Raw genomic sequence first — 18347 nt, forward strand, 5'->3', positions numbered from 1 at the left:
CGCAGCTTCAGTAAACTGTGAGCCCACATTGTGTTTACACACAATTACCCAGTGTTCCACTGTCTCTGAGACATAAAGAAATGCAAATTATGTGATAAAGAATTCTGTACTCTTGTTGTAGTCGAGTAATCTGGTCAGCAGCGTCTCTCTCTCTGACTGCAGCTCTTTGCTGATGGTGGGCCTTTTGATCAGTTCCTTGTGTCTGTGAAACACCTGCAAAAGCTGAGAAATAAACATCAAGTAAGAAAACCCAAAGCACAAGTTGAAGATAAGCACAAACTCCACAGGAACAGTAACAAGTGCCATTTTGTTCTACCTGCAGAGGCTTGTCTTGCACATCAGTGATGTAGCTCTTTAGCCTGGTAGCCACCTCCTGCTCTGATGGGGCCATTAAACGCTCAAAATAAGTGACCGCAGCCCTCCAAAGAGGCTATAACAAGCAAACAATATGCTCACAGTATATGACAGAGGCATAAATATGTAGAAAATGCAAGTTACAATATCAAAATCATCAGCAGTTACTTTTGTTAAATGTGACAGTAAGACCAGTCAGTAAGAACAAATGGGGCAACAGGTAACTGCAATCACCAACCAAATAGAAAGATGGTTATGGCCAGTGAGAGTTTATTAACTGTCAGCAGTGTTTCTGTGAAGGCTCTCAGTTGTCCAGGTGGTTTTCATAGTAGAGAAGCTCGAATCTTGTCCCTTGTCGAGAAGAAGGGTCGACAGGGGTCAGATAGAAGTCAGACTACCAGAGCAAGAATTTTAGCTGAGGAAGCTTCTGTGATTTGAAGCAAAACATCCTCGCGTCAAGCAACCCAGTCCAGTTGAAGATTCAAGCTTCTCTACTAACTGTCAGCAGGTTTAAGTGATTTTAGTGAAGTGACTGTTATTGTGAAAACATTTTACAGACACAAGACTCACCCTCCTTAAGGGCCCCTTCACACACACTTTGAATACGTACAAATCAGGGCAACTCAAGGCGCAACAGCTCATATAAGCGAACCACGCAAACATCGAGCCGACGGGCAGGCGTGCACGATCCCAGTGCGACGGTGTCGTGCACGTGGGAACACAGTGCAAGCAGCTGCGTGATGTCAGCTGCTGTGAAAAAAAAAAAAAAAACATGCCACACACAGGATTCAGCAACAGGTGTATGAGGCGTTAGAGGCAGCTACGATTTTACACATATTGCATACGATTCCTGCTTCATGCGCACTTCAAGCGCAATTCAACCAAAATTGCACTATGTGTGAAGGGGCCCTAAAGAAACACTGCAATTAAAGAAGACTATGCAAGAGCCAATACTCTCAGTACATAATTATTATTCAGCCTTGCCTGTGCACACACACACACACACACACACACACACACACACACACACACACACACACACACACACACACACAGGAATTCCCCTACTAACCTCAGTGTAGGGGTTGTAGTACAGAGGATTAAGTCCTCTAAAAGGTTCAAACACGTGCTCTGATGTCAGATTCTGCTGCTTTCCTGATAACAGGTGAAGTAGTTTATTGTGGACTGTACGCAGAGTAACCACCTGGCAAACACAGTCATAGAAAAAGGCAGAAACAATTTATCCATATCCACTGTTTTCTTTGTGCCATCACTTAATCGCGTAACATCAAATAAAATCAAAAACATATTCCTGCTGGCTAAACCTGTTACAGCACTGAGTTGAACTGTAAATACAGTACAGTAAATATTTAAAAACATTTTATTCTATACAGTAAAAAGGTCCATAATTGCAATGGGAAATTTTCTTTTAAAAAATGGCAGAAATCAAATGGGAGACGGCAGCTTAATTTGGAGAGTTGACTGTCAACCAATAAAAAGGGTTAAGGTCAAATCAAGAAGCTGATTTGAAAACAAAACAACAAAAAAAAACAACAATTTTTACTTGATGCTGATTATTGTGCACATGCTCAAATCCTTGTAATGTTCCTGGTCCTCACCTTAGAGCAAAGCTTGTTATGTTATTAATAACAGAATTAAAATAATTTTATAATGGTGTTATTAATAATAGCTTAAACCAAACAAAAGTTGTAAATAATTTCTAACACATGCCACCTAAAACTGACTAAAAATTGTGGTGTGGCCACCCTCACATAATTGAGCATTACTAGGTAGTGCACATCTCAATCAATCAATCAATCAATTTTATTTATATAGCGCCAAATCACAACAAACAGTTGCCCCAAGGCGCTTTATATTGTAAGGCAAGGCCATACAATAATTACGTAAAAACCCCAATGGTCAAAACGACCCCCTGTGAGCAAGCCCTTGGCGACAGTGAGAAGGAAAAACTCCCTTTTAACAGGAAGAAACCTCCAGCAGAACCAGGCTCAGGGAGGGGCAGTCTTCTGCTGGGACTGGTTGGGGCTGAGGGAGAGAACCAGGAAAAAGACATGCTGTGGAAGACAGCAGAGATCAATCACTAATGATTAAATGCAGAGTGGTGCATACAGAGCAAAAAGAGAAAAGAAACACTCAGTGCATCATGGGAAACCCCCAGCAGTCTAAGTCTATAGCAGCATAACTAAGGGATGGTTCAGGGTCACCTGATCCAGCCCTAACTATAAGCTTTAGCAAAAAGGAAAGTTTTAAACCTAATCTTAAAAGTAGAGAGGGTGTCTGTCTCCCTGATCCGAATTGGGAGCTGGTTCCACAGGAGAGGAGCCTGAAAGGTGAAGGCTCTGCCTCCCATTCTACTCTTACAAACCCTAGGAACTACAAGTAAGCCTGCAGTCTGAGAGCGAAGCGCTCTATTGGGGTGATATGGTACTATGAGGTCCCTAAGATAAGAAGGGACCTGATTATTCAAAACCTTATAAGTAAGAAGAAGAATTTTAAATTCTATTCTAGAATTAACAGGAAGCCAATGAAGAGAGGCCAATATGGGTGAGATATGCTCTCTCTTTCTAGTCCCCGTCAGTACTCTAGCTGCAGCATTTTGAATTAACTGAAGGCTTTTCAGGGAACTTTTAGGACAACCTGATAATAATGAATTACAATAGTCCAGCCTAGAGTTTAGCTAATTTGCAGTTTAGCTAATTGGTGTGTGTCCTCTGGCTTCATGGATAGATAAAGCTGGGTATCATCTGCGTAACAATGAAAATTTAAGCAATGCCGTCTAATAATACTGCCTAAGGGAAGCATGTATAAAGTGAATAAAATTGGTCCTAGCACAGAACCTTGTGGAACTCCATAATTAACCTTAGTCTGTGAAGAAGATTCCCCATTTACATGAACAAATTGTAATCTATTAGATAAATATGATTCAAACCACCGCAGCGCAGTGCCTTTAATACCTATGGCATGCTCTAATCTCTGTAATATAATTTTATGGTCAACAGTATCAAAAGCAGCACTGAGGTCTAACAGAACAAGCACAGAAATGAGTCCACTGTCTGAGGCCATAAGAAGATCATTTGTAACCTTCACTAATGCTGTTTCTGTACTATGATGAATTCTAAAACCTGACTGAAACTCTTCAAATAGACCATTCCTCTGCAGATGATCAGTTAGCTGTTTTACAACTACCCTTCAAGAATTTTTGAGAGAAAAGGAAGGTTGGAGATTGGCCTATAATTAGCTAAGATAGCTGGGTCAAGTGAGGCTTTTTAAGTAATGGTTTAATTACTGCCACCTTAAAAGCCTGTGGTACATAGCCAACTAATAAAGATAGATTGATCATATTTAAGATCGAAGCATTAAATAATGGTAGGGCTTCCTTGAGCAGCCTGGTAGGAATGGGGTCTAATAGACATGTTGATGGTTTGGATGAAGTAACTAATGAAAATAACTCAGACAGAACAATCTGAGAGAAAGAGTCTAACCAAATACCGGCATCACTGAAAGCAGCCAAAGATAACGATACGTCTTTGGGATGGTTGTGAGTAATTTTTTCTCTAATAGTTAAAATTTTATTAGCAAAGAAAGTCATGAAGTCATTACTAGTTAACTTAAAGGAATACTCGGCTCAATAGAGCTCTGACTCTTTGTCAGCCTGGCTACAGTGCTGAAAAGAAACCTGGGGTTGTTCTTATTTTCTTCAATTAGTGATGAAGTAGTAGATGTCCTAGCTTTACGGAGGGCTTTTTTATAGAGCAACAGACTCTTTTTCCAGGCTAAGTGAAGATCTTCTAAATTAGTGAGACGCCATTTCCTCTCCAACTTACGGGTTATCTGCTTTAAGCTGCGAGTTTGTGAGTTATACCACGGAGTCAGGCACTTCTGATTTAAGCTCTCTTAATCTCAACAACATGACAACCCGGATATTCTTACTCCTGAAGCTCTCCCCTTTTGTCAATATAGGTTTCAGGCATATAGGATGGCACGTGACCTGGAACCCAAAATAACATACTCTTCAGTCTTCGGTTCCCACACTAAATCATTCAGTACAACAGGAAACACCGTGATGCTAAAGACAAAGCGGTTCATTATCCTGCAAACCCCAGTATCACCAAAGACTTCTGTCCGGTGACCTAATGACTCCATAAACCCTTCCAGGCATCTCTCGATCTCACAGGCACGTAGAGATATATTTATTGAAAGTCTACATCTTCAGTCTAAACCCCTCACTCAGCTTTCCACGTTTTACAGTCATGGCATCCATTGATTCTGTGAAGATCACAGCATCGTTTGAAAATTCAAGGTCACTAAACCTACAGTGGGTAAAATAGGTATTGAACACGTCACCATTTTTCTCAGTAAATATATTTCTAAAGGTGCTATTGACATGATGTTTTCACCAGATGTCGGTAACAACCCAAGTAATCCACACATACAAAAAAGTGAAATCATAGAAGTCCATAACGTAAGTTATGTGTAATAATGTGAAATGACCCAGAGAAAAAGTACTGAACACGCTTCATGAAATTTATTTAATACTTCGTACAAAAGCCTTTGTTGGTACTAACAGCATCAAGACACCTCCTGTATGGAGAAACTAGTAGTCACATGTATTGCTCAGGTATGAGTTTGGCTCATTCACACAAACAGTCTTCAAATCTTGAAGGCTCCATGGACTCGACCTTTAGTTGAATCTTTAGTTATGTATGGATTACTTGGGTTGTTACAGACCTCAGGTGAAAATTTCATGTCAACAGCACCTTTAGAAATATATTTACTGAGAAAAATGGTGATGTGTTCAACACTTATTTTACCCGCTGCATTTTTGGCAACAAAGAAACCTAATTTGTTGGACTCCACAACCCTATCCTACAGCCAGTCCAAGCAAGCATGGAACAAGTAGAAGCCATAACATATCTTTGAAAAATGTCAGAATATACAGGTAAGAAGTTTGAGTCTGTCCCAATCCAGCGTTTATGTTCAGCACCCTTATTTGGGGACCCCTGAATTCTCAGGATGTTCCACAAACCAGCCTGGTCAACTGAATCAAAAATTCATAGCTGTTCTGTTGATGTGTTTCATTGCCCCATGATCAGAACCACATCTTACCTCATCCAGTCTCTTTGCTAAACATTTCAGTGTTTGCGGAGAGTGCATTTTCCTTTCCAAGGGTGAGGAGCGTGTCTCTTCCATACCTGAGAAAAAAATAAATGTGTTTATATCAAACTGATCATCACCTCCAAGTGCTCAGTTGATAAGACAGAAAGGTTGTTTTGGATATATTTTAAAACATAACTGCAACAAATTCTAATTAAGCCAAAGCATGTGGAACATTGAAACCAAACAAAGGAAGGGTAGAGCTCTGAGTATTTAAAGTAATTCCAGATGTTTTTCCTCATTGTGATAGCTCTCTTTTACCTGTCCAGTAGATGCTCACAAGCTGCCACCCACTGCTCACATATGACAACACCTGTTCTCAGCTTCTCTCTCACAGAAAACAAATGATTCCCTAAAATCTCTAGATCACTGAGCTTCTTCTGGACATATCGCCCCAAGGACTCCACCTTGGCACATGCATAAAAATAAAAGAAACATAAATAAATAGCACACACAAAAAAATCCACAACAGAAGCACTGTTTTAACAACAAACAGGCAACACATATCAGAGACAGGCTGCCAACAATCCTCATTAATCATTATAAACCCCTTTAATATTTTAACTACAAAGATAATTGTGGTAATTTGTTGGTTTACTGGGGGTTGTTCTAAATACCAGGCTGATTTTACATCTCAAAAATATAATTCACTGATAACTACAACAGCTGTGCAAATTGTACAAAATAATTGTCAGTAGTTATTGAACATCACTGAAAATATGCTTCCATTTCCTGGTTTTTGTTTCTCTATTCATGAGAAAGGCTCACCGATTACATCCATGAGTCGCACCATGCGTGTTTCTGGATAAGGACTGAAATCTGCCTGCCTCCAGACATCGTCCAGAGTCTCTGTGCTCTGCTCTACCAACTCCGCCACATCAGACATAGACAGACCTTCCAAACCACCGTACCCCTGATGCAAACAAGGAGAGAGAGCATTTGGTTTGGTCCAGAAGTTTAGTTTAGTTTAGTCACGGTTAAGAACAACAAAGTCCAAAACAGGCCTTATGGTGCTTATCCCCAGATAGCATGAAGCACACAAGAGTTTACAACTTGGCATGGGTGGGATGTCAGTTCATAGCAGTTTATTTTCCCAGCCAAGGTTGAAACCCACTGACAGCTGAGTGGAGTAAGGACGCTGGAGATTTTTTGTCTGTCCAAAGATACAGCCACATTGAGTGAAGCACACAGTGGGATTCAAACCCAGGTCTACATATGGACAGTCCAACTCCTATTACCAGAGAGCTACTTGCTGTGCTTTGAACTCTAAACAATCATAACTACATGAAGTGGATGAGACACCCCCTGTTTTGGATGCCAGTCCACTACAGGTTACCCCCAGACAAACTCTTTACCCATTCACAACCATTTACAGTTAGATGGACTGGAACGACGCAAGGGACAAAGACAGAGCTACACAGTAAATTTTGTAATTAAAGTGAATACAGTATCATTCAAAACAGAGTTAAACTAACTCTATTAGAGTATTACATTTATTGAATTGATTATTGTTTTGTCACTGTTACAATTAATATTTAACTTACATACATATAGAAACACACATGCACGCACAAACACAAATACACATGGTAACAAGAGACCTCAGTCCCAGGGAGAACTCTGCTCAGGTTAAGAACTCAGCCCAGGTTAGGGTTGGGTTACAGCTCTACGCTTAGCCCCTAGAGGCAGGGATGCTCCATGATGAAGTGGAAGAAAATAGGATTTTCTTAAAAAGACCTGAAAGTTCAGCTACAATTTGCCAGAAAGTACATCTGAAATGCAAGCCCAGATTTGATGTTTTGGTGAAAGAAAATCATTCTCTGCTCCACTTCATCACTCTTCCCCTTTCTGCACAGTCACAGTTTTTGAGAACTATCTACTCCATAAAGATTTACCATAGAGTGCCATACTATTTATATTATTCATAATTGATGTAAATAAGTCCAAATGTTCATGTATCCATCCCCTGACCTGTTTGAAGAAATCTGGCAATAAAACTAATGATTTCAAGGTATTATACCAAAGGGGCCCATTACTTCTACAACCCATCATCTTGGTTTTTATATTTTTAATTAATTCATATCAAGTTGTAGAGATTGCTTTTGAGTTTGAGTTTAAGGAAGATCATTTTTGAAATTTTTAATTTACTTTTTGTATTTGAAATGGCATAAACAAATTAAAATGTCATGAAATACGAAGGGGCCCAATATTTTGGTGGGCACCATATGTACAAAATGTTTTCTAATGTCGATCTTTACTTTCTAAGAGGATTGGGGAGCTGTTCACACCCATCTCCCCTCAGTGCCTGAAATAAGGGGCCGTTCGCTCCATATGACGGGCCCCTTCTCAGACATCAATGGGTCTATCTGAAGCAGAATAATTTAAAGCAATTCAAGAGTGTAATGTTTTGTTTCTGGTTTTTTGGTACGCCGGGGCCACAGCCAGGGACAGACACAGACTGCAGCGCATTGTGGCCTCTGCTGAGAAGGGATCGGCTGTAGCCTTCCATCTCTCCAGGACTCTGCACATCTCCAGGGACTCTGGGCCGAGCAGGCGGATCACAGCTGACCCTTCTCACCCTGCACACGGTCTGTTCAAACCCCTCCCCTCGGGCAGGAGGCTACGGTCCATCTGGACCAGAAACCTCCCGCCATAAGAACAGTTCTTCCCCTCTGCCGTTAGACTCATGAACACCTCATAACTCAGTCACCTTAAGCTTAACTCTGTCACTTTATCATTTTATCACGGATCACTTTAGACAATGTACTTTGGTTTTTAATTGCACTCCTCCCACTGCACTGTTTTTTTCTGTTTCTCTGTTTTTCTGTTGCACACAGCCTTTCATATTTCATATTTCTTTTTTTTTATCTTATATTTTATCTTATGTTGACACATATGTTATATTTATCTTAGCATTTTATCTCTTCTTAATGTTGCACCATTGTACGAAGCAAATTCCTAGTCTGTGAATCCTGTTCACTGGCAATGGCAATAAACTTCTTCTGATTCTGATTCTAATCTACACAATTTATGGCTATTTAAGTTAAATACAATGTAAATGTCATATTTCGTTATTTTGTTATATTTCATGTCATTTGATGTTACACATAAGTCATAAATGATGTTTAAATGGTTAAAAAACATATTAATGTTATGGCCCAGTCACACAACACTTAACGAACGGCAACGAAGCCCCAACGAAACAAGAAATCTGGACTTTTGTTGACTTTCGTTGGCATCGCTCAGCTTCGTTCCTGCAGTGGTCGCTTCATGAGGATTTTTAAACTATCGAAAAATTTGAACGAAGGGCAACAAAAACCTCAATTCATCCGTATTTCATTTTGCTGTCGTTCTTGACATTTTTTTAATTGTTTGCTTAGTTTTTGTAACGTTAGCATTTAGTTTGACTTCGTTCCACCAGCTGAATGTTTTCACACAGTGCAGAAGCCGGTTTGTGAGCGGTGCTGCTGCCGCTGTGTTCATGTACCATCAGAAATTACGGGGCAACTCAGTCTGTTTGCTTGGATTTTTTTATCTGGGTTGGGGGTCAGCTAGGTCAATGGGCTCAGGTACCTTATATAGGCCAGAATTAATCTTTTATGTGGATACAATTAATTATTTTGCCACAACCTGCTGAATTTGAAACAAAAAGTTGTGTAATTTCCAACGGTACTTGAACGCAGTGGCAGCAGCAGCAGCAGCTCCTGCATATGCTTATTATTCTTTATTAAATATAACAATATGAGTGTAGAAATGACAATCCAGCCCTTATGTACATGTGGCAAACAGGTAGATAATTCAAATGATTATATAAAGAGCTGTTCTAGAAGGCCGAATTCACACTGTGGATCAGCTGCAGCTGGTGGAAACAACCACACATGGGAAGTCAATGCGGGGGAGTCACATGGACTGATCAATTTACTGTTTGATATATTCAATCATCTTTACACTTATATTTATTCCCCTTTTGACAGTTTCTGGTATAAATCAATATATATGGCTTAGTAACGTAATACAGTGATTGGAGCAAGACAGAGTGCACAGCGTGTCATCAGACAGTGAAGGTTCTGATGATGAAGGAGATTATCCCTCTTTTATTCTGGACCAGGAACCAGAGCAGGGGGGGTCCACCGACGTGCGCACAAATCTCCACAGCTTGTTGCAGTTTTTCCAGGACTCAGGTGCTATGAGCTCTGTCCCAGTGCAGAGTCTTAATAACTCAGAGATGCAGACACACACTGTTCCAGCAGTGTGACCAGGTACGTTTCGTTTAAAGCATTGAGATCAACGTTAGCTTCGCTTTCATTTAGTTCCTCTTTCGCCCCTTTGGCGCTCTTGCTTCGCAGGCTATTCTGTGATAAAGCTCTTTCGTCCACCTTTTTTCAACGAACTGTGACTTTTTTCCCTTCGTTTCAGGAATCGTCGTCTGCCGTGTGACTGGGCCATTAGACGGACATAATATGAACCACCCCACCGCTCCCCACCCCCACTTCTCTGTGCAGGAGCAGTGAGTTTAAGCCATGCCTCCTACACATGAAATGGAGAAAGAAACAGCCTTTAATTTGTAAAATAAATGTTAATTTTCAGAATGCAGCAGCAGCTATGGACACTGGAGGACTCATTAATTTAATCACTGCTCTGCTTTTCCAGAATTTTTTACTTTACTTGGAAATTTGAGACAGACTTCAGCTGCGTGCACTTCACACACACACGCACACAACACGCACACACACTGTTACATATGTTGGTTTTGCCTTGCCTCACGTCTCAGATCCGCCCAGCTGATCAGCAGCACCTGCCAGCTGATGCCCACCTGGGAGTATAAAGTCCAGTGTGCACACATGCCCAAAAAGCGTCTGGGTTTTCTTTTGCTGCAGCATGTTTTTAAACCTTTTTTGTCGTATTTTCTTTTTGTCTTGTTATGTTTTGTTAATAAAGTGTTATATTTTTTGAGCACCTTCCACTCGCGCCTTTTCTTTCTCTTTTTTTGTATTTGTCAGTTGCGTTGCCAGTGCCCTAGACTGTGGCACGTAACAGATTTGGGGGCTCGTCCGACCTTGCCGTCAGGTTGGATTGGATCGGGGGCCTGGTTTGTACGGTATTTTTCTGTGTGTGTGTGTGTGTGTGTGTGTGTGTGTGGTGTGTGTGTGTGTGTGTGTGTGTGTGTGTGCGCGCTCGGGTGGGCGTTTTTGTGCTTTTGTGGCTTTGTTTTTTTGTTGTGAATCCCAGTTTAGAATAGGGGGGTGTCCAGTTTGGTGGATTTTTGTTCACCATTCCGTCGGGCGCCGTTTTTTTTGTTTGTTAGTTTTGTTATTTTTCGGGGCGAATCCTGGGCAGTGTGTATTCACTGGCGGGGGGCATTGGCCTCGTGCCCGGCAAGCTCCAGAAGATAGATTAGGTTTTTTTTTTCTTCTCCTTTTTTCTGGGATTCTTTTATAATTGTGTGGGCTGCTGAGCGGTTATAGTGTACTGTTTTTGTCTTTTGTGGTCTTGTGTGAGTGGAGCGCAGGTGCGCGTTAATGGCGTGATTGGATGACTTCGTGGCTTTGCGCACAGCGTTTTGTGAGTCGGCTGTGTGCGTAATCAGCTGTGAGTGGGATCAGCTGTGTGGTGATTAGCTGTGGCTTGTTTGGAGACGGTTTGGTGAGTGATGGCTACGTTTAACTTGGAGGAGTTTGTGGCTCAACCGTCAATTTCTGTGTTTAACGCCTGTAGAAAGTGTGATTTACTTGAAATCGCCCAGCATTATGACATTCCCGTCTCCTCTGGTTTACGTGTTGAGTGAGGTGAGGGAAGCTGTGCTGCCTGTGTTGGTGAGCAGAGGTGTTTTTGTTTTGTCGGCGGGTGATGAACCGTGGGTGTTGAAGTGACTGCGGGGGGAGCAGCGGCGTCCCCAGTGTGTCTCGGTCAAGATGAGCGCACCGCTGCCGCAGGTGAGCTCAGGCGCGGGTGTGTCTGAGGTGAAGGACAAGTTTAGTCCTTCTCCTGGGGAGTTGGTGCGGAAACTTCTGCTCATGATGTGCGGGTGTGGACGTGCGCATGGCGCGTCTTAAAGTTGAAAGAGAGGAAAAGACCGAGAGTTTCAGCTCAGACGTGAACTAGAGTTAAAGCGCATCGAGGTAGAAGCTGCCACCACTAGAGAAGTGGAGTGAGAAAGTTGGAAGCAGAGTCGGTTTTTAAAATGCGGCAGCTGGGGCTGCAGGTTCGGGGTGTGGTTATGGAACCTCCCCGGTCAGTCCGCGTGATGCGTTTGACGTCACTAAAAACATTCCGCTTGTTCCAGTTTTCCGTGACGGTGGAGTCGTATTTGGGGCTTTTGAGCGCATTGCGGTCGCATTACACTGGCCGCGGGATGTGTGGATATTTACTGCAATGTAAACTGAGCGGTAAAGCGTTAGAGGCGTGTGCGTCATTGTCTGTCTCAGATAGCCTAAATTATGATAAACTGAAGGGCGCTATTCTTCGTGCATACGAGTTGGTCCCAGAGGCGTACCGACAGCATTTTAGGGGCTAAGGAAATCTTCTACCCAAAGTTTTGTGGATTTTGCCCGTGAAAAGAGCTTGTTATTTGACAGGTGGATGTTCCGCCAGTAAAGTGTCCACTTATGCGTCCATTGCCTGAGTTGCTTTTGATTGAAGACTTTAAAAACTCTCTACCTGAGCGTATTATCATTATCTTAATGAACAGAAAGTAACTACGCTCCAGCAGGCTGCAGTTTGGCAGATGAGTTTGCGCTTACGCACAAAGCAACTTTTACACGCGATTCTGTTTCTAAACCAGTTGACAAGCCGCCACAAACTAATTTTTCGGTCAGTGCCAGACCTGAAAAGCAAAGGCAGTGTTTTATTGCCATTAAATTGGTCACCTTGTGGCTGACTGTGATGTCCTAAAACGGAAGCAACAATTTGTGCCAAAACCTAAAGGTGTGGGTTAACTAAACTGTGCTTCCGGCTGTAATGTGGTCTATTTGCGTGCCCATTGTTACTCCTGATGAGTGTTTTAAGCCTTTTTATTTTTGAGGCGTTTGTTTCTGTACCAGGAGAGGCGAAGCGTCCTGTTAAGGTCTTGCGGGACACGGGTGGGTCTCAGTCTTTTATCCTTTCTGGGGTGTTGCCTTTTGGCTCAAATACTGACTATCACTCAAGCATTGTAGTGAAGGGCATTGGTTTAACTTATGTCCCGGCTCCACTGCATAATGTCCGTCTTGAGTCTAAGGTGGTTAAGTGGCGTATCTTTCGGTGGCTGTTCGTGACCAATTTCCCATTGAGGGAGTAGATTTTATCATGGGAAATGACATTGCAGGTGGAAAAGTCTACCCGGTACCTGAAGTTGTCAGCCAGCCTATTCCAGGATCTGAAAACGATGAGTTGGCCACAAATCACCCTGGGGTGTTTCCAGCGTGCGTCTTGACCCGAGCCCGGCAAAGGGAACACCGGAAGGTGATGTTGTTTAGGTGACTCTGTGCTCGCCCCTGTTTTGTATGGGGATGGTGCACCATCTTCTGGCCGAGATGAGAAGGACACGAAGAGTAATGTGCACATTGGGGAGTTCTGGACAGGCTCGTTTATGTCCCTTCCATTAACACGGAAAGCTCTTATTGAAGCTCAAAAGCTGATTCTACTTAATGAAATGTTTTTCTGTTTAGAGAGCTCAAACGGATAACAACACCTACTTCCTGGATCAGGGTGTGTTGATGCGTAAGTGGGTTCCTTGGTCAGAGACCAGTGATGATTCCAATGGTTGGTGTGTGGTGTTCAGATTGTGGTCCCTAAATGTTATCGACCTCATGTGCTACCCCTAGCCCATGAACATTGGTGGTCTGGTCATCTTGGTGTGACTAAAACTTATAATCGTGTTCTACAGCATTTCTTTTGGCCCGGTCTGAAAACTGATGTGCGTCATTTTTGTAAATTCCTGTAGCACCTGCCAGATTGTGGGAAACCAAACCAGGTGGTACCGCCGGCACCACTTCGTCCTGTCCTGCTGTTGGTGAGCCTTTTGAGCATGTGATTGTGGATTGTGTTGGTCCCTTACCAAAACCAAATCTGGTAACCAATTTCTGTTGACCATGATGTGTGTTACCATTCGTTTTCCTGAAGCTGTTCCTCTACGAAGAATCACTGCTTCCTCTATCATAAAAGCACTTATTAAATTTTTTACTACATTGGTCTCCCAAAGATTGTTCGACTGATCAAGGAACAAACTTTTTGTCTCGAGCATTTTGGGGAGACCTTACAGTCATTTGGTGTAACTCACTCCGTGTCCAGTGCTTATCATCCAGAGTCACAAGGTGCATTAGAAGATGGCCCAAACTCTCAGTCTATGTTGAGCACGTTTTGTTTTGAGACTGGCAAAGATTGGGATGAGGGCTTGCCTTTATGTTGTTTGCTATTAGGGATGCTACTCAAGAATCCACTGGTTTTAGTCCAGCCGAGCTTGTGTTTGGTCATAACCTTCGTGGCCCCTTGAAAACGCTCAAGGAAAAATTTTTGTCCGGGAAAATACCAAAGGGGGACGTGTCAGAATTTGTCTTTAGGACTAAGGAACGGTTACAGCGGGCCGCTAAACTAGCTAAAGAAGCTCTTTCTTTTTCCCAAGCCGACATGAAGAAGCGTTTTGATAAAAAGGCTGTGGTTCAACATTACCAGCTCGGTGATAAAGTGTTGGTGCTGCTTCCTACGTCTGGTCCTGCTCTCTCAGTTCGTTTTGCGGGACCTTATGTCATTGACAGAAAGGTATCAGATACGAATTATCTCGTTCTTACTCCTGAGAGGAGGAGGAAAACCTGTCTATGTCATGTAAATATGTTAAAGCCTTTTTATGTGCGGGATGAGAAACCAGTACAGTCCTTACTGGCTGTGTCTTGTCTTTCTCCTATGTTCTCAGATGTGCCACTCGAGGGAGACTTGGAAGAGCCTAGTGTGGCTCAGCAATGTGGTCAGTTGTCCAACTCTGAGTTTATGTCCAGTATACGTGTCAATCTGTCATATCTCAGTGAGGATCAATTTTGTGATATCTTGGCTCTGCTATAGTCTTACCCTTCTTTATTTGGTGACATTCCCTCTCGCACTACTGTACTTGAGCATGACATAGATGTTGGTTCCACTGCTCTATTAAACAGCAATGCATATCGTTGCCCTCTGATGAAACGAGAGGTCATAAAGAAGGTCCAATATCTTTTGGACAATGGCGTTGCAAAGCCCAGTCGTAGCCCTTGGAGTTCACCTTGCCTCCTTGCCCCAAAGTCTGATGGGACCCCACGCTTTTGTACGGATCTTTGGAAAGTTAATGCAGTCACGGTACCAGATTCTTTTCCCCTACCCCGTATGGAGGACTGTATAGACAGTATTGGTCCGGCAGTACACATCATGAAATTAGATCTGTTAAAGGGCTACTGGCAAGTTCCACTCACAGATAGCGCCTCGGAGATCTCTGCCTTTGTGACGCCTGATCATTTTTTGCAGTATACAGTGATGGCGTTTGGCATGAGAAATGCCTCAGCTACTTTCCAGCGGCTTATGCATTTAGTGTTAAGTGATGTAGCTCATTGTAATGTGTATTTGGACGATATTGTTGTCTATTCAGATACTTGGGCTGAGCACATTCGTACCCTACATGAGGTTTTTGAGCGTTTGTCTCAAGCTAACTTGACGCTAAACCTGGCTAAATGTGATTCTGGCAGGGCTATCGTGTCTTATCTTGGGAAAATAGTCGGTCATGGACAGGTACGGCCTGTAAATGCGAACGCTGAGGCTATACTTTCCTACACAACTCCTACTACGCGTCGAGAGTTGCGCCAATTTTTGGGCCTTGTCAGTTACTACCGGTGTTTTTGCAACAATTTCTCTGTGCTAGTTGCCCCTCTCACTGCTCTTTGTAGCCCGTCCGTACCATTCACTTGGACCGGAGAATGTGAAAGGGCTTTTCTGGCAGCTAAGTCACTTCTGTGTAGTGCCCCGGTTCTTTTAGCCCCAGATTGCTCTAAACCTTTCAGTTTAGAAGTTGATGCTAGTGCCATTGGTGCTGGTGCCGTGCTTGTACAGGAGGACGAGGCTGGAGTTCCTCATCCAGTCTCATATTTTTCTACCAAATTTAACACCACACAGAGACAAATGAGAAGGAATGCAGACAATTAGAGAATCAGGTTCATTTATCCTAAAACAGTTGATCAGAAAAATGCTTCTGCTGCCGTAGGAGCATCACCAAAATATACTGATTTTGCACCAGATCTGACTCTAAATGTGACTGAAAATTAACTTGCCATGTCGGACAAGTGAGGCGCATGAAGCACTAGTCCGCCAGCACCAGTCACTCACCAGTGTTGAGCAACCAAGTGTTACTGGGCCCAGATCACACCTGGGATCAAGGTCTCTTGGATCCATCCGACACACAGACACACATCTTCCTATAAACCTGTATTATTTCATACCTTTTCTATGGATTTAAATTGCTCAACAACAGCATATGCACAACAGCATATGCACAAAACTCATGTGTAGCTTTTTAATTATTATTAATGAAAACCCAGGAATGAAATGTTCAACAGCACGTCACCACCATGGGGACAAAAACTATATGGACATAGCCCCTGAGACAACATATGTGGCTTTTAAATGTAAATTTAAATAAAGTTTTCAAACATTTCAAACAGTTTCAGGTCTGACAAAAAGTTATAGCCTGATTTAGTAAGATCCCAGATAAGGAGTGTTATATTGTGTAGGCAGACACACACATCTTCCTATAAACCTATATTATTTCATACCTTTTCTATGGTTTTAAATTGCTCACTGAAATAGCTTGCCCGTTCTCTCCAAAGATTCTTCTCTGCAAATTCAGAGACATCTGCCCAATACTGGAATTCATCACTGGGGGTTAGGATGCCTACACAGAGAATGGAAATATTGTGGGTAGATGGTGATGACAGTGAATACTGCAAATACTGTCATTCGAGCTTGATTCTTACAATGTGTCCAACAATTTAGGCGTGTGTATGAATTAATACTTTTTAAAAGCCATTTCTTGCACAATTTTCCTCCTGATGGATGAATCAGTATATCTTTGCATTGTTCAAAAAATGTAAAAAAAAAAAAAAATAATCATCATCTTTAGGAACCCCTTTTGTAGACTGCACTTGTAACCAATCTCCCTATGGGCTATATAAGCAGAACAAATAGATTTCCATGTAAGCAGCAGTTAAAATAATTTGTTCTGGCTGTTCCCATTTGTGCCCTTTGTCACCACAGGTGATCCAGTATGGATACACATGTTGATTTGGGATAGGTTTATGCTGGAGCTCCTTCCTAATCCAACTTCTGCTGTACAAGGAGTTTGGGGCTCTGGTGACCTTGCACTGGGGATGTTCTGATTGTGAAGCAAGCACGCTAGCTGCTTCTGCCACAGTGCTGACCTACAAGCACCAAAAAAATGCTTTCCATAAAAAGCCCACGACCAAATTATATATATTTTTATTATCTGTATTTGTGTTTTCTATGCCCTGAAAAGATAAAATCAGAGTTTATTTGAAACTGAAAAAATGTTGTGTATAAGCACAAGTGACATAATTCAATTATGTACTGTATATAAATTCCTAAATACCCACCTAACCCTTTTTACATACTGCATATCTATGCAATATGATTGTAAAAAATTCTACTCATACCCAAGACCTCCTCTTCCATGTGCTCCTTGTTGGTACAGTGTTTTGGTCCAGAATGGCGGACAACTGAGCCAAGTCCCACCTCCAGCTCACTCAGCAGCCCGGCTAGCTTTGGGTCAAATGCTGAACGCCAGCGTTCATCCTAGAGAGGAAGACAGACACTTTTTCAAATTTAAACTCTTCAGTTCGATTCCTAATTACAACAGAATTTGAATACCGAAAAATTTCTTATTAGTATTTTTGACAGGAAACAATTCGGTCTTTAACAAGCTGTCACCAAAATATCAAATCAAATCAAATCAATTTTATTTATATAGTGCCAAATCACAACAACAGTTGCCTCAAGGCACTTTATATTGCAAGGCAAAAGCCATACAATAATTACAGGAAAAACCCCAACGGTCAAAACGACCCCCTGTGAGCAAGCACTTGGCGACAGTGGGAAGGAAAAACTCCCTTTTAACAGGAAGAAACCTCCAGCAGAATCAGGGAGGGGCAGTCTTCTGCTGGGACTGGTTGGGGCTGAGGGGAGAGAATCTGGAAAAAGACATGCAGTGGAAGACAGCAGAGATCAATCACTAATGATTAAATGCAGAGTGGTGCATACAGAGCAAAAAGAGAAAGAAACACTCACAAAATATATTTATCCTTCTGGGAATAAGGATAACCGACTCTTAACTGGAGTAAGTGGGCATAGAAAATGAATGACTATCAGAGGGACAGCTCAGGCAGGACGGTTTGGAGACAGTCAAAGAGGTGAGATTGAGATGGTGTGGACATGTGTAGAAGAAGGACCAAGGGTATATAGGGAGAAGGATACTGAGGATGGAGCCACCAAGCAGGAGAATAGGGAGGCCAAAGACAAGGTTTATGGATGCACTAAGGGAGGACATGCAGGTGGTTGGTGTGACAGAGGAAGATGCAGAGGACTGTGTGAGATGAGGACTGATGATCTGCTGTGCCAAACCCTAACTGGAGCAGCCAAAAGAGGAAGAAGAAAACTGGTATCTGGGACTTTTATACCAGGTGAGAATTTTGTACTTAGATGCATTTTGCCTATTAATTTTGTAATATCCTCTGCTTGGGGAAAAGTATGGGAAATTTTGGAAAGGAAGGCTGCTGCTATCATTGTTCCTTAGTGATCTTAACACTAGCTAGCTG

General features: G+C 42.2%; 1 protein-coding gene across 1 annotated transcript in view; it reads right to left on the minus strand.

Annotated features, from left to right (window-relative positions):
• LOC117508088 (cytoplasmic dynein 2 heavy chain 1) overlaps positions 1 to 18347 on the minus strand; it is a 370951-nt gene that overhangs the window by 272664 nt on the left and 79940 nt on the right. The window contains exons 10-11 of the mRNA XM_034167743.1: positions 317 to 430; positions 111 to 222 (exon numbers count right to left, since the gene is read on the minus strand). Coding sequence (XP_034023634.1) covers positions 111 to 222; positions 317 to 430 — 226 coding nt within the window. The remainder of the gene's footprint in view (positions 1 to 110; positions 223 to 316; positions 431 to 18347) is intronic.

The sequence above is a fragment of the Thalassophryne amazonica genome, chromosome 4 (genome assembly GCF_902500255.1).
Source record: "Thalassophryne amazonica chromosome 4, fThaAma1.1, whole genome shotgun sequence".
Classification (NCBI taxonomy): domain Eukaryota; kingdom Metazoa; phylum Chordata; class Actinopteri; order Batrachoidiformes; family Batrachoididae; genus Thalassophryne; species Thalassophryne amazonica.